General features: G+C 43.7%; 1 protein-coding gene across 1 annotated transcript; it reads right to left on the reverse strand.

Annotated features, from left to right (window-relative positions):
- Positions 1 to 1,665: 1,665 nt before the first annotated feature.
- LOC143933683 (fish-egg lectin-like) lies at positions 1,666 to 8,953 on the reverse strand. Its single transcript, XM_077456668.1, has 4 exons — positions 8,833 to 8,953; positions 6,492 to 6,719; positions 2,429 to 2,762; positions 1,666 to 2,053 (listed from the first exon to the last, which is right to left on the reverse strand). Exons 1-4 carry the CDS (start codon positions 8,885 to 8,887, stop codon positions 1,906 to 1,908), a joined length of 765 nt encoding a protein of 254 aa, XP_077312794.1. The 5' UTR covers positions 8,888 to 8,953; the 3' UTR covers positions 1,666 to 1,905.
- Between the last annotated feature and the right edge of the window lie 8,679 nt (positions 8,954 to 17,632).

The raw sequence follows: 17,632 nt of genomic DNA on the forward strand, positions 1-17,632 counted from the left end.
TATGCTATGCATACTAGCTCATTATGCCTTTGCCTTACAGGGCGTGCTTTTAAAAAAAAAAAAATGTTTTGCCTTTACTTCCTCTTTAACATCGGGGGATCACTTGGATTAGCTGTGAGATTAATACCTAAATAGGTGTTATGAGTCATTGGCCAGGTAAATGGGAGAGAGCTGTGTAGTTGTAATTGAAGTTCAGGTGATAATGATATGTTTAGTGCCTTGGATTTTTATGCATTAACTTTGAGGCCAGATAGGATTTTAAGAAGAATCGGAGCTGATAAAAGGGGATTAGTGAGGAAAATTAAGACATTGTCTGCAAATAGACATATTTTATGATGATTGCTTCCAAGTTCCAAACCTCTGATATCAGTATTAGATCGGATAAGTTGGGCTAGGGGTTCTATTGCTAAAGCGAAAAGGAGTGGGGATAAGGGACATCCCTGATGTGTTCCTCTTTTAATAATAAAAGAGTCTGAGCGGAATCCAGAATAGGATATAAAGGCCTTTGGATCTTGATATAGGGCAGAAATCCATTTTAGGAAGTGTGTACCAAATCTCCATTTATGGAGAATTTAATTTAAATAGGGCCAGGACAAGGAATCAAATGCCTTTTTAATATCTAGTGAGAGGAAGCAAGTTGGGATGTTTCGAGTACAGGCTATGTGGGCTAATATTGCAGCTCGACGTATGTTATCTCCTACTTGTCTTGAAGGAATAAATCCAGTTTGGTCTCGGTGTATTAAAGTGCCTATAATAGGATTAAGTCTGGTAGAGACGATGTTCACACAATACATTCTGTAAAAACGCACTTCAGTTATCCAATTCTGTAAAAAGCAAAGTCTCTTCTATGTACCGTATTTGTTCTGTACATAATTGGATAATTAAAGCAAATATGCACATAATTTATTGTGTGAAAATGTTCAGGTTTTTTTTAGTAAATCAGAATTCTAAGATAATTAAACAGATTTAGAGTAGTTGAGAATTTTCACCAAATTTTAATTTTAAATATTAAAGTCTCATATAATACTTAACCACCCACAGACTGTTTATTTAAGTTAAATTTTTCAAAGCAGGTCCTGCAAACCCAAAATAACATAAATTTGTAGTTTTTCACATGTCAAATGGAAGAACCATGAAACATGTCAAATAGCCCCCTTACATTGGTGGTCAGTGGGAAGAATGCTCGGTTCACATGAATATGGCTGTAAAGAAGAGAGGGTTGCAGATAAACAGGTACAAATAATGTATTTTGGATTTTGGTTTAATTTAATTTAATTTAATTTCTGAGGCCAGTAACTTCACTGGGTTTATGTAAGGGTTTAAAACCAATTTAAGAAATCTGGCCATATCTACATTACTTACTCTGCTGTGAGCATTTCAAAATACACTGATGTCATTTTTCTAAAGGAGTTGAGAATCTTCAATTATATAACCATGTAAAAAGCAAATTCATCTTTATTGTATGTATTTCATCTACACATGAGTAAAGATTCTCAGCTCCTATAGTAAATTAGCCTCATGGTCTGTGGCTGTATGGAGGACCTGATACACCATTCTTTTGATCCCTCCCAGACTAGCTAATTCAATATCATTGACTGAGATAAAACAAGATAAATGTTTTTTTTTTTTTTAGCAACATTTCTCCGACAATCACAAAGGACACCATTTTAGAAAAAAAAGTTTATTTGCTCAGAAATATTTTTGAAACAAGATACAAATGTGTGATGGACTGGAAGCCCTAGCTAGCATTAGATTATTTTATTGGCAATGCAAAACATTGCAGAAATACAAGAATACCCAAATACCAATTGACAGAGTTGAGTAGACGAAGAGAGCAGTCCATGTAATCACCTAGGATCAGACCACACTATAAAGTACCCCGCTTGGTCTTGTGTTATGGCCAAATCAGGCTTTGATTAAACATTGAATGATGTCATCAGTTGGGGTGAGAAGCCACAGATAGCCGTTGTCGTAAGTGATGTGTTTGATTACGGCGCAGAAGTCCAACAGGGTCCAGGATGTTCCAGTTGGGGTTCTGGCACTGATTCCATCCCTGAAACAAAAATTTTCACAGTTATACAACATAAAAAGTAATATTAAAAATAGCGTTTCCTCTAAGGAAATTTTGAAGCATACCTGGCTATCGTTGGCATTACTGGGATAAACTTTCCATACTGACAAATGAAGGTTATAAAAAAAATCTATGGTCACTGGATGTATCATTTAATGCCTATGCTGAGGGTTCAAAAATCACCATCTCAGTTGAAAAGGGAGCAAAAAGTTGCTAACATAATTGCACAGTTGCCGAATTATGTCTATTTGTCTAACTGGCTCATCCTCAACATTCACAATTAATAGTTCATTACCAAATTGCCAGTTTTTTCCCATTGCCTTAATGCTACTGCATGCATAGTTAAACAAAAAATACCTTCTGTATGCTTGGCCTGCTGAGTTGACACCATACACGGAACCATCTGTGCCGACCTCTATCATCCGCAGAGCACCTTCAATCTGTTGCCATTTGGCTCCCTGGCAGGCTGTTGGGCTGACATTGTAGCGGAAGTAAATATTGTCGGCGCTGTTGACTCCCCAGCACCCCAGTGGCCCACAGCTGTAATATTTCAGTGCCCCCTCCAGTGGTGTCCAGGATACAGTAGAAGATCTTGAAAGTGCTTCATCCTGTTTCAAGCAGTAAATGTTGTCCTGTGCATTCACTCCAGCCAAGAACTTATCACCACCAGCATCTACCTGCTTCAAGAGCCCTGTTGAAAAAAACACAAAACACAACATTGACCCATTAAATTAAGTGTAATACCAGAGAGAAGATCAAAACAATAGTTAAATGGGATTGGAACACTCCCACTGTATGTAGTAACATAGATCTCATTAATAATTAGAGCATGGTGGCCAAGTGTCCTTTTTACAGAACAGGCAACAACGATGCAAAATGTCCTATGCCACCTCAAGGCCAATGACATGTCCCACCAGCCTGGGGAACACAAAGTTGCCACAGCAGGGCAGCCATTTTTCCTTGTAGTAGGAAAATGTCCATCCAAACTTTCCAGGACTAAAAATATAAGTGTGTGCTTCATGTGCTGCTATCTAAGACCTCCGTTCACACATATGATTAAAGGGATTGTAAAGTGATTTTTCTTTTTTTTTTTAAATAACAAACATGTTATACTTACCTCCACTGTTCAGCTCGTTTTGCACAGAGTGGCCCCGAACCTGCTCTTCTGGGGTCCCTCGGCAGCTGTCTCGGCTTCCTCCTGCAGGTACTTCTCACGTTCATGCGAGCTCCCTCGCATGGTGAGAAGCATCTGTGGGCACTCTCCCGTGATACAGCCGGCGGCTATAGCCGCTCGCTGTATCACACGGCCCCGCCCCCTGGCGCTCCGCGTCAGTGGATGTGATTGACAGCAGCGTGAGCCAATGGCTGCGCTGCTTTCCATCCATCCACTCCAGCCAATCAGCGGCCAGGCTGAACGGTGGAAAGGACATTGGGGGACGAGCGCGGGACTTTCGAGGGGTGAGGTAAGTAAAACGGGAGGGCTGGGGGCGCAGGCACTGTCAGATGTTTTTTCACCTTAATGCATAGCATTAAGGTGAAAAAACGTTTAACTTTACAACCCGTTTAAGAAAAAAACAAAAACATAAGCACCACTAATACTAAGCAAAAGAAAAAATAAGGTAATGCTATCATAGTGCACTCACACACTATAGACCAGCCTTTTTCACCCAGGTGCCTTGAGGTTTCTTCAGTTGTGCCTCGGCAAAATGCCTAAAAAATGCCCAAAAACTGTATATACAAGCCAGCGTGTGGATCAAGCCTGCCTTTTAGTTACACAAAGCCATTTAATTGTGCACTATTACGACCTTCTAGCCGCCGGCATCCTAACAAATAATGACATCATCAGTTGATAAGGAGGATGTCGGTTGTCCTCACAGCATCCTTGTTTGATTCTCTCCTGACCCACTCCTTCACCGCTGGGGTCACATTAGCTGATTGATAGAGAAAAACTGAGGAAGAAGTGAAAAGTTGGCATACTAGTCAGTACCAGTGTGCAAAAGTGTATTTGATTTGGAAGAATAAAACACCTCGAACGTTGGGTGCCCTACATGTGTGGATGTTGATGCGTTATGTAAAGCTATGAGAACAGCTTTGTACATTTTAGAATGGGTTCGCATTGCAGCTCTATACAAATTATTCATTTGTTCATTCATTGAAATGGACTTTAGTTTTAATTTTAGTTTTTTATCTTTTTGAATTTTTCATTGTTTGATTTTTGTATTTTTTGGTATTGTGATGTATAATTTATCACTGTTTATTTCACTGTGTATGGTGTTTATAATAGTTTATAATACTACTAGGGTTGCACTTGCAAATGTGAGTATACTGGCAGGTATATCTATGTGGATGTTTTTCTGGTTGGGTGTTCATTGAATTGGACAGCGCACCACATTTTGTTACAGGATCTAGTGTATCCAGAACTGGTTTCCAGGCATGTACTGGCCATTGGGACTACCGGGAGTTTCCCGGTGGGCCGATGGCTCAGTGGGCCACTCTGATGTAAGGGGGCTTCTGATGGGACACTCTGATGTAAAAGGGCTGATGATGGGACACTCTTATGTAAGGGGGCTGCTGATGTGACACTCTGATGTAAGGGGGCTGCTGATGGGACACTCTGATGTAAGGGGGCTACTGATGGGACACTCTGATGTAAGGGGGCTGCTGATGGGACACTCTGATGTAAGGGGGCTGCTGATGGGACACTCTGATGTAAGGGGGCTGCTGATGGGACACTCTGATGTAAGGGGGCTGGTAATGGGACACTCTGATGTAAGGGGGCTGGTAATGGGACACTCTGATGTAAGGGGGCTGGTAATGGGACACTCTGATGTAAGGGGGCTGGTAATGGGACACTCCGTTGTAAGGGGGCTGGTGATGGGACACTCTGATGTAAGGGAGTGCTGATGGGACACTCAAAATGTAAGTGGGCCGGTCTGGATGAAGTCCAGGCCCAAATTTATGTCCCAGTCCAGCCCTGCTGGTTTCTGAAATATAACAGTCATATAGGAGGATCATTGTAATTGACGGTGTCACTGGAGAACCTGATTTCACCAATAGTGGCCTGCTGGCCAAAGTAGAACTATGGCCTTTTACAAAATATGCGCTGCAGCACTTAATTATAAGTGTATCAGCATTTACAGGCATACCTCACTTTTAAGTACACAATGGGGTTTATTTACTAAAGCTGGAAGCGCAAAATCAGGTTCACTTCTGTATAGAAACCAATGAGCTTCTAACCCCAGCTTGTTCAATTAAGCTTTGGTGATAAAACCTGGAAGCTCATTGGTTTCAATGCAGAAGTGAGCCTGATTTTGCACTTTCCAGCTTTTGTAAATAAACCCCATTGTGTACTTAAAAGTGGGGTATGCCTGTACTGTTTTCTTTTAGCCCCCTTGCAAAGTCCCCACAAATACCCTGGCAGTGACGTCTTCCTAATGAAACGTACTGTGATAATGCTTGGTAATGATGCTGCACTGCTCCTGAATTTAGAGCAGAGTTGCTACTTACTCTACAATGGGATGAAAAATGTTTCTGGGTGTTTGACTTTCATCGTGGTCACTGTTGATATACACTAGCCTATAGCTTGTCAATCAGATCCTTTCCACACCTAGTCCCGCCCACTGCTTTATGGAGTGACAGCTCAGCCTCTGCTGCTGAACTCCTCCCACTGTGAGCTGCAGTTTCTGGGACGGGGAGCGTGTGAGACACAGATGAAGAAGGATTTGGTTCAGTCAGGGAAGATAAAGGAAGTCTTTTGCTCATTTTATGAGGTTTGAGCCTTACATGGTAACCGGCTTTTTTAGACTAATACAGGAGCCTTTAGTTGTGCTTTAAAGTGTTTGTAAAGATTATGCATTAAGGTGAAAAACCTTGTGTGCTGCAGCTGCTCCCCAGACCCCACTTTTTTCTTACCTGAGCCCGATCCGATCCAGTGATGTGCATGAGCACGGCAGCTCCAGCCGCTGTCTCTCTCCTCATTGGACAGATTGTTAGCAGCAGGAGCTGGACAGAGCTGCTACAGGGGAGCAGGGGGGCAGGGCAAGTCCCACAGTCTGTGTCAATGGACGCAGCAGTGGGACTCGGGAGTGAACTCACATGGGTGCTCCCATGGAAAGCGGCTTTCTGTGGGGGCTCCCGATGAAGAGGAGGGACCTGGAGCCCAGAAGCAGGTAAGTATAGGTATGCTTGTTATTTTTTTTATCAAATGCTTATAACCAGTTTAAATTTACATGTACAACTCTACATTCCATCCAGACTCAAGAGGCCACAAGAGAACAAAACACAGCACATTGTCTTTTTTTTTCAGGGAATGAAAGAAATGCCTCTATAAATAAAGCAGAATTTCTCAATACTGTGTGAATGATATAAATATGTATTATATATTTGGTGTGTAATATATCAAAGAGTATTTCATTTTTACCTGATACAGACACCCACTTATTGTCCTGGATCTTATAGATGTTGTTGGCTCTGTTCACACCCCAAATTCCAGCAGGTCCAACAGAAACATGGATGAGCTTTCCAGGAATGTTCTGCCAGTGATCGTCTACCCATTGATAAATGTCATCATTACTGTTCACACCGAACACTCCATCAGCGCCGGCATCAATCTGTTTCAGTTTTCCCGGGATTGATTTGCACTGAAACTCTGAATTCAAGAAAAAAAAATCATATAATGCCTATACTCTACATGCATAATAGAATATTTATGCACACACACACACATATATATATTTATGGTCGAAGCCCTATGGCCGATACGGATATGAACCAATATACTTTACCATAGGATTAACAACATGAAATGGACCTGAAGTGTGCCCTGGTCTGATGGTCGGTATACCAAAATAAGGGGGCATACCTTAGATTAGAAATTAATATATTGTGAAGAGAAATGAATTTGAGAAATGCCCTGAAAAGGGGATGGGAGGGTGGGTGCCGCGCACCGGAAACCGACAAAGACCACAGGCGAGCGGGCTGGTTAAATACCCTCCGGGCTCCTCCCATAAATTCAGGCCACCATACTGGCCTTCCTACATATATATACATATATATATATATATATATATATATATATACATATATATATATATATATATATATACATATATATATATATATATATATATATATATATACATATATATACATAAATATATATATTTATATATATAACATACAGTACAAAAATGTTTGTAAGAAAAAAAAAAATATATATATATATATTTTTTATATATTTAAAAATATACAATTTTCAAATGCTTAGATTTACCATAATTAGTTTTATGCCAAGGACTTATGCCGCGTACACACAAACGAAATTTTGCCAGCTTGAGAGCTTTTGGTCAGAAAATGCAACCGTGTGTACGCTCCATCGGACTTTTGCTGGCCAAATTCCCACCAGCAAAAGATTGAGAGCAGGTTCTCAATTTTGCGGTCGTAAAAAAAAAGTTTTGATCGGAAATCCCAATCGTCTGTAGCAATTCCGACACGCAAAATTCCTACGCATGCTCGGAAACAATTTGACGCATTCGCGGAAGGCACTGAACTTAATTTTCCCGGCTCGTCATAGTGTTGTACGTCACCGGGTTCTTGACCGTCGAAAGTTCAGCGAACTTTTGTGTGATTGTGTGTATGCAAGCCAAGCTTGAGCTTGAGCGGCATTCTGGTGGAAAAACCATCCAAGATTTTTCCGACGGAAAATCCGCTCGTGTGTACGTGGCATAAGTCATACTATTGGGCATGTTCCATGGAGCATTATCGGCGGGGCAGCGCTCATCAATGCACGTTAGCACATTGAGAAGATGTACCGTGGTGTTACAGCGCAATGGAGAAAAATTATTGTTATCAATATTATCAGTAAATTACAGCTAGATCAGCCAACCAACACCAATTTTTTTTCTCATTTATGGTGGTCAGTGAGGAGTTGAATAAGGCTCCAATCACAACTAGTCAATTTGAATTGTGCGGGGGGCAGAATTGCTGCGATCCTGTCCACAATTCCAAATTGCAGCAAAACATGGGACGTCTATTACTTCTAAATGGCAACCCAGCGAATATGCTTCTGTTCCTTTTTGAGAGACAAGTGGTGCATGCCGCAATTGCAGTGCGATTCATTGCACGTCAATCACGGCACAATTGCGGTGCCATTAAGAAATAATGGCATTGCAAGCGCGTCCCGCATTTTAATGCGGTTTGGAATAGCGACAGAATCGCGGCTAAGGTGTGAATGGAGCGCAAGGCTCGGAGCTCGGATACCACTTAAAATCTATCCACATCTGTGTGTGTCTGTAGTGTAAAGCATGTAGATGCCGGGATGGGCAAAAAAAAATGAATAACTGGCTAAGACTTTGGACGCTGCACAAAGAATAGTGAGACCTGAATACAGGCACAGCGAGTTTATGAAACGCAGAGTAGAGATCTCACATTCTGAATGTGCAAGAGCCAAAAATGCCCATGGGGTTATTACGTATCCAGCTTGTGTGGAAAACTGAAATCTCTCTTTTGGAATGACTGGCCCTTTAAGAGAATCGTGAACTAGAATAGACGCATTCAGTTTGCAGGCTTATGTAATATCAGTGCAAAGATCAGTGATGTACAGTAACCCAAGTTAACCAATCAGGAATCACTTAAATTAGTTAGCCCGTTCCAAGATGCTTAATACCAAATTCTGATTGGGTATAAAAGGGTAAATGCAGACACCTTGTAGTGTCTAATCTTCCTATAAGGTGAAAATAGATGGGAAGGGAGAGAAGTCTTACCTTCAGAGGCACAGAATCCTGTACACAGCAGGAGGAGACTCACAGCAAACAACATCTTGGCAGGTGAGGATGGAGGTGGAGAGCTGGGAGAGTTTGTTCTATATATATATGATGCCTGGACTCCGCCTATCATGGGAAGCCGGTCTACCATTGGCTGACAGAAGGAATTTAATAAAACTAACATACAGCAAGTGTTTTTTTATGGTGTAAATGTTTTTGTTAAACTAAATGTATATATATATATATATATATACATATATACAGAGAGAGAGCGAGAGAGAGATATCTATATATGTATATATATATATATATATATATATATATATATATATATATATATATATATATATATATATATATAGATAGATATAGCTATACATATATCTATATTTCTATCTATCTATCTATCTATCTATCTATCTATCTATCTATATATATATATATATATATATATATATATATATATATATATATATATATACATATATAGATATCTCTCTCTCGCTCTCTCTCTCTCTCTCTGTATATATATACACACACACACACAGTGTGCTTCAAAAGGAACGCTGTACCCAAATACTTTTTTATATATTTTTCTTCACACAAAAATAGTGCTGTCTTTCGGTGGGATTTATTCACTGCTGGGATTTTTTATTTTTTTTTCAAAAAATAAAAAATAAAAGATCTAAAATTTTGAAAAAAAATAAAAGTTTTTCTTATTTTCTGTCAGTAAATTTTGTAGATAAGTATTTTTTCTTCTTCATTGATGTGCGCTGATGAGGCTGCACTGATAGGCACTGATAAGCTGCACTGGTGAGGTGGCACTTACGGGCACTGATTAGGTGGCACTGATGAGGAGGCACTAATATGCCGCACTGATAGGTGGCACTGATATGCAGCACTGGTGAGCACTGATAGGTGGCACTGATGGGCACTGATAGGCGGCAGTGGTGGACACTGATGGGCAACACTGGGGTACACTGATAGGCATCATGGATAGGCAGCACTGATTGGCATGACTGATGGTCACCACTGTTGGGAGGCACTGATGGGCATTGATGGGCAGCACTTATGAGCAGGCACTGATGGGAGGAACTGATGGGCATTGATGGGCAACACTGTTGAGCAGGCACTGGTGGGCACTGATGGGAGGCACTGACTGGCATCACTTATGAGCACTGATTGGTTGCACTTATGGGCACTCATTGGTAGCACTGCTGGCACTGCTGGGGCTTTTCTGTAAACAGGGCACTAATTGGTGGCACTGATGGGCACTGATTGGTGGCACTGCTGGCACTGCTGGGGCTTTTCTGTAATCAGGGCACTGATTGGTGACACTACTGGGGCTTTTCTGTAATCAGGGCACTAATGAACACTAAAGTAGATATTTCCAAACAATGGATTGACATGAAATAGCGTCCAAACGGATTTATTTATTTCATGATCACAACACAAGGAGAGTGCAACGTTTCGGAGTCACGCAGGACCCCTTCGTCAGGCATGACGAAGGGGTCCTACGTGACCCAAAAACATTGTACTCTTCTTGTCGTGGCTCATTACAGAGAACGGGGTCAATCCGTGTCCTAACAACACGGCGCAGCCACGATCGCCGCACTACATGCCCCTGTGGGCGCAGGATAGTGGCTGTTATGGGGCGCCGCCATATGACGTCCTCCCAGAACGAGAGCCGCACCGTCCCTCCGTCATTTGACTGCGGACGGGTGGCAAGAGGCTAATAATGAATATATGTTACAGTTACAAACTATTACTTGTGTCCCCAAGTTTCCCCATATGCGAACATTGTGACGCGAAACTTTACTGCTTGGATGAAACGTCGCTTTATCACTAAAAATCAACCGTGGTAAGAGTCTATCATCCTCCATGTTGTCTAAGGGCCGGTTAACAGTATAGAAACACAGTCCAGATGTGTTCTGTATTTGTTTCTGTATGCATGCTTTTGACGTGTTTTTGATGCGTTTCCTGGAGCTCAGAAAATCTTTTTTTGGATGTCAGATTGCTGGCAGAAAACGCTGGTTGAAAAAGCACCTTTTCTCCTTTTTCTTCTTTTCTTTTTCCCTTTCCTTTTTTTTTCTTTTCTTTTTTTTTTTTTTTATTCTTTATTTATATCATCCAACATATACATAGCAACAGATACGTTTAGACAAATACATAAATAGAGTGCACAAAAGACTAGCTTTTAACAGCGTTTTGTACTAGCGTTTATGCGCATTTATGAGCGTTTTTTAGCGTTTATGGGCGTTTTTATTTTTATTTTTTACTCCAAAAATCCCCCAATGCATTTCCGAACCCCCACAAGGCATTGAAAAAATAGAACACGTTCATGAGCGCTTATCGGCGTTTATCAGCGTTTAGCGTCTTTTCGCTTTTTTTGTGGTTAGAAAAATGGCACTTTGAGGCCGGGTTCACACCGCTGCGATGCGGGAACGCCGCGAATCCGCGGCGTTTTCCCGCATCGCATTACTCCCGCCGGCAGTTCACACTGCCCTATGCGGACGGCTGGGAGTGTCAATGTTATGTTAATGACACCCCCAGATCCGTCCGCATATCGCAGTGCGATCTGCCGACTCGCACAGGAATCGGATCGCATGGTGTGAACCACCATGCGATCCGATTCTGTTGCGGACCAAAAAAAGGGTCCCGTGCGAGTTTGCTGCGGGAGCGCTGCGAATTCAGCCATACTATCTGTATGGCTGAACTCGCATCGCTACGGAGATCGGATGTGATTTGCGGTGCGAATCACATCCGGATCTCCCCCCGCAGCAGTGTGAACCCAGCCTGAACATGATTTTATGGCGTTCAGAGAACAGCCCATAAACTCCACTGCTGATAAAAGCTAAAAACCGTCCATGTGTGCATGGACACATAGGATAACATAGAGTGGAGTTTATGGGCTGTTAAAAAAAAAAAACGCCCAAACTCCAAAAAAATGGCCGTTTATGAGCTCCAGTGTGCATGGAGCCTAAATAGGGACATGTACGTTCCGGTGCGTTTTTGGTGCATTTTACCACTTTCCAATACAGTGCAGCACGTTGCCATTGGAAACCATATAACCTACTATCCATGCGTTTCTGATGCAGGAAAAAAAAAAAACGCACTGGACTGCATGTGATGTGAACAAGCCCTAAGCCCTTGTACACACGGTCGGACCTTCCGATGGAAAATGTCCGATCGGACCGTGTTGTCGGATAATCCGACTGTGTGTGGGCTCCATCGGACTGTTTCCATCGGAATATCCGACCGACAAAGTTTTAGAGCTGGGCTATAAAATTTTCCGACAACATGATCCGATCGGACTTTGTCCGATCGTTTGTAGATAATTCCGATTGGACAAAGTGCCACGCATGCTCAGATCAAATTCCTAGACCAAAGCTATTGGCTACTAGCCTGAACGTAGTCCCGTCATAACTAAATTACGTCATCACGTTCTGAACGATCGGATTTTCCGACAACTTTGTCCGACTGTGTGTATGCAACAGTTTCAGACAAAATCCATCGGACAAAATCTGACGGATTTGGTTGTCCGAATGTCCGACCGTGTGTACAAGGGCTAACAGCATATGACAGAAATTTTAACTTTTTTTTTCTGTCACTTACACAAAGAGTTTGTTTGCACCAGATGCAATTGTATGGCCTCAGAAGCAAACATCATCATAACAAAGCCAAACAATCATATGAGGGATCACAAGTTCTCAGCTAGCATGACAAGCGGGGTTTGCTGAAAAGCCTCTTGAATTCTTTGCTCATTTTATTAGGTACGCCTGTTCAATTGCTTGCTAGCACAAATTGCTAATCAGCCAATCACACGGCAGTAACTCAATGCATTTAGGCATCTAGATGTGGTGAAGACGACTTGCTGAATTTCTAACCGCGCATCAGAACGGGGAAGAAAGGGGATTTTTAGTGACTTTTAACGTTTCATGGTTGTTGGTGCCAGACGGGTTGGTCTGAGTATTTCAAAACTACTGATCTACTGATCTACTGGGATTTTCACGCACAACCATCTCTCAGGTTTACAGAGAATGGTGTGAAAAAGAGAAAATATCCAGTGAGCGGAAGTTGTGTGGAGGAAAATGCCTTGTTGTTGTCAGAGGTCAAAGGAGAATGGTTTGAGATTATAGAAAGGCAACAGTAACTAAAATAACCACTCGTTACAACCAAGGTATGCAGAATACCATCTCTGAACCCACAACACATCAAACCTTGAAGCAGATGGGCTACAGCAGCAGAAGACCACACCGGGTGCCACTCCTGCCAGCTAAGAACAGGAAACTGAGACTAGAATTCGCACAGGATCACCAAAATTGGACAATAGAAGATTGGAGAAACGTTGCCTGGTCTGATGAGTCTCGATTTCAGCTGCGAAATTCAGATGGTCGGGTCAGAATTTGGCATAAACAACATGAAAGCATGGATCCATCCTGCCTTGTATCAACGGTTCCGGCTGGTGGTGGTGGTGTAATGGTGTGGGGGGATATTTTCTTGGCACACTTTGGGCCCCTTAGTACCAATTGTGCATTGTTTAAATGCCACAGCCTACCTGAGTATTGTTGCTGACCATGTCCATCCCTTCATGACTACAGTGTCCTGAAGCTCCTTCCAACAGGATAATGCTCCATGTCACAAAGCTCAAATCATCTCATCACTAGACAATGAGGTCCCTGTCCTCCAATGCCCTCCACACTCACCAGATATCATCCAATAGAGCACCTTTGGGATGTGGTGGAACAGGAGATTCACTTCATGGATGGGTAGCCGACAAATCTGCAGCAACTGTGTGATGCTATCATGTCAGTATGGAACAAAATCTCTGAGGAACGTTTCCAACACCTTGTTGAATCTATGCCAAGAAGAATGAAGGCAGTTCTGAAGACAAAAGGGGGTCCAACCCAGTACTACCAAGGTGTACCTAATAAAGTGGTTGGTGAGCGTACAGTATCTCACAAAAGTAAGTGCACCCTTTACATTTTTGAAAATATTTTATTATTATTTTATAATGTCTACAACAGTACTGTTTCCTGCCATGGTGTAGACATTTTCCATGTAGCTTACAACCATAAAATTTTTCTACCTGTGAGTATCCGCCATTAAACTGAACATTCAAAAGACTTTCATCGTCTGATTTCCTGAACATAGACTCAGTGGGAGGCACCAGATGGATTCCAGGAGAATGAGGACAAGTGTGAAGAGCCATTATTGTCTTATCCTGAGGACATATTGAATATATCTGAGCATGAGGCTTTGCATTTGGCGAGTACGCTGGGAGAATTGGCGCACCATATAGAGACCTGAGGCGGGGGAATAAGCCACAAGTGCATTTGATCTCCTGTAATAGGAGATAAATTACAGCTGGTAAGCGGCAGTGTATATAGAGTCTCAGTGGTGACATCTGCACTGATAATTAAAGTGGTTGTAAACCCTTACAAACCACTTTGACCTACAGGTAAGCCTAGATTAAGGCTTACTTGGAGGTCCAAGAAATATCTCCCAAACCTACACGGTTTAGGAGATATTTGCCCGAAGATGGGCACCGCTATCTGCGGCGTACCCTGAGCGTGGCATCGTCGATGACGAAGATGCTGTGCAATGCCACGCGTCTCGGCTCCCGTGCACATGCGCGGGAGTGACGTCATCGCGGCTTCGCCAAATGACAGCGGAGGAGCTGCGAGACCCCACGAGAAGATGGATGTGGCGGACTACAGGGGACAGCGGTGACTTCGCTGGCTCTTGTGTCAGGTAAGTGACACATAATGGGCTACTATGCGATGCATAGTAGTCCATTATGCTTTACCTTTGCAGGGAATGAAAGAGGAAGTAAACTCATCAGGGTTTACTTCCTCTTTAATGCAATGATTATCAGTGCAGCCCCATCAGTGATGCCCACCAGTGACATGGAGGTGGAGGCATTATCCTATTATCTTTTCGCACTTTTCTTGCGGTGTTATGCTTGTGTGCCACCTTGGAGGAATATATTGATGCACCATTCTCAGCATATGGACTGTCTTGGTTCTCTTTTTCATGAAAGACATTTCCCATGATGCTCATGCACTCTGCAGTGTAGTGGAGCATCATGGGAAATGTAGTTCCAAAACATCTGGGGTGCCAAGGTTCGCCATCACTGCACTATAGTGACTGTTTCATCAAATATATTATTTTGTATTATAGATTTTTTTACAGGATTGTTTGGTAATTTGTTTCTGTGTCACTTAAATATCATTATCACTTAGGGGATTTATTTGAATTAGCGCAACCTATATGTTTGAATTGCTTAATATTGTGCGTGTCTCACAAGAAGTTGCGGCAGTCATTTAGATTTACATGATTATATACCATTGTTTATTATCACTGTAATTACACAGATAGCGCAGTATTACATTTTCATTACAAATGTAAAAGAAGGAGCTGGAATTCAAAAACGTGGGCAGAAAGAGCCAAAGCGCCCACGACAGGATCAGAGGTGGAATAACGGCAAGAAAATCTTTCTTTTGGAGTATCCAAGATATATAAAAGTCCAGAAGCCGACTCACATGAGGCACCCATCCTGTTCTACCTATACTGAAAATATCATCCTTTAAGGAGTAGAAGCATAGGGGTATGCAGCCTGTTGCATAAGGGGGTGCACCCCAGAGCTCAAACATGTGTGTGTATATTGTATTGTATGGGGGATGTCTAGCTTTGTGGTAGATGCGTTTTCAGTGAGTTCACAGCCAACAGGAACTTCAGTTTAAGGGCGTGGTAGCCCACTTTTATTGAAAGTAACAAAAATGAAAGTTCTTTCATGCACGGGTTGCCCACACAGGGGTTCTCCTCCTAAAAATGACAACACAAACAAACATGCCTAACCCTCTGGCTCTCAAAGCTCACTCAGCCTTGGTCGCAGTACAAAGCTGGGCAGGTCCACTCCTGGCCTCTAGAAAGGGGTACGATTGACACTCCAGGTTTTCACACTTCTCCAAGACTCACAGTCCCCTCTGGTCCCCAGGACTCTCTCTTCCAGTTGTCTCAGCTATGGTCTTCCTGCCTCGCTTAGCTAGCCCAACTCTCTCAGTCCACTGATCTGGAACCTCTCCCACATAGAGTGCCATCTCAAGGACATTGCCTGGGTTCTTAAACGGTAGTACACCTCCCTCATGGCTGCAGCAATGGCTCCCACAACAACTCCCTTGAGCTATGCTCAGATCTGCCTTATAATGAGTGTGTGCACCATCCCTCCCAATGCTCTTTGAAGTCTTCTCCATCCCTCCCAATGCTCTTTGAAGTCTTCAAGTTTCCAGCCCCAATCAGGCATGTACTGGCCATCGAGACTACCGGGAGTTTCCCGGTGGGCCGATGGCTCAGTGGGCCACTCTGATGTAAGGGGGCTGGTGATGGGCCACTCTGATTTAAGGGGGCTGGTGATGGGACACTCTGATGTAAGGGGGCTGGTGATGGGACACTCTGATGTAAGGGGGCTGGTGATGGGCCACTCTGATGTAAGGGGGCTGGTGATGGGACACTCTGATGTAGGGGGGCTGGTGATGGGACACTGTGATGTAAGGGGGCTGGTGATGGGACACTCTGATGTAAGGGGACTGGTGATGGGACACTCTGATGTAAGGGGGCTGGTGATGGGCCACTCTGATGTAAGGGGGCTGGTGATGGGACACTCTGATGTAAGGGGGCTGGTGATGGGACACTCTGATGTAAGGGGGCTGGTGATGGGACACTGTGATGTAAGGGGGCTGGTGATGGGCCACTCTGATGTAAGGGGGCTGGTGATGGGACACTGTGATGTAAGGGGGCTGGTGATGGGACACTGTGATGTAAGGGGGCTGGTGATGGGCCACTCTGATGTAAGGGGGCTGGTGATGGGACACTCTGATGTAAGGGGGCTGGTGATGGGCCACTCTGATGTAAGGGGGCTGGTGATGGGACACTCTGATGTAAGGGGGCTGGTGATGGGACACTGTGATGTAAGGGGGCTGGTGATGGGACACTGTGATGTAAGGGGGCTGGTGATGGGACACTCTGATGTAAGGGGGCTGGTGATGGGACACTCTGATGTAAGGGGGCTGGTGATGGGACACTCAAAATGTAAGTGGGCCGGTCTGGATCAAGTCCAGGGCCAAATTTCTGTCCCAGTCCAGCCCTGGCCCCAATCCAGACTTACAAAATCCAGAGAAAACTTAAAGCATAGCTTTCTCTGCTCACAAATCTGCTGAAACTTCTCAAACTGCCTCTTTGAGAGTCCTGTGTCCATTTTACCCTCCTTTTCATCAGGGCTCTCACTCTAATGCCGCGTACACACGGGCGGACTGTATGGCCTACTTAGTCCGCCAAAACACATTTCAGCGGACAGTCCGCTCGTGTGTGGGCTTCAGCTGACTTTTTCAGCGTGCAGTCCGGCGTACTAAGTATTTCGGATTTTTCGAAATACTGTCCGTCGTACTCGCATTTCGACGGACAATCCGCCCGTGTGTATGCCAGTCCGCCGTACTTTTGAAATGAGCGGACTTTTCCCGCCCGGAGAAAAGTCCGCTCATTTCGAGTGGGTATCCAGGTAGGCGGGGCCCGCGAAGGAGACGTCGCTGGCCCCGCCGCCTTGTATGGACTTAAAGGGGAACCCCAACGCCGAAAAAAATCGGCGTGGGGGTCCCCCCAAGTCCACAACAGACCCTTGTCCGAGCACGCTACCCGGCCGGCGAGCGAGCGCCCCCCCCTCCTGAGCCGTACCAGGCCGCGTGCCCTCAACATGGGGGGGTGCCTTGGGGAAGGGGGGGCCGCGCGGCCCCTCCACCCCAAA

Source organism: Lithobates pipiens, unplaced genomic scaffold (genome assembly GCF_037356315.1).
Source record: "Lithobates pipiens isolate NorthernLeopardFrog02 unplaced genomic scaffold, aLitPip1_a1.2 Scaffold_27, whole genome shotgun sequence".
In the NCBI taxonomy this organism is placed as follows: Eukaryota; Metazoa; Chordata; class Amphibia; order Anura; family Ranidae; genus Lithobates; species Lithobates pipiens.

Coding starts and splice junctions, on each gene's coding strand:
- LOC143933683 (XM_077456668.1), bottom strand. CDS start 8,887: ATGTTGTTTGCTGTGAGTCTCCTCCTGCTGTGTACAGGATTCTGTGCC. Junction 6,720..8,832: donor AGGATTCTGTGCCTCTGAAG/GTAAGACTTCTC, acceptor TCTTGAATTCAG/AGTTTCAGTGCAAATCAATC. Junction 2,763..6,491: donor TAAGTGGGTGTCTGTATCAG/GTAAAAATGAAA, acceptor TTTTTTCAACAG/GGCTCTTGAAGCAGGTAGAT.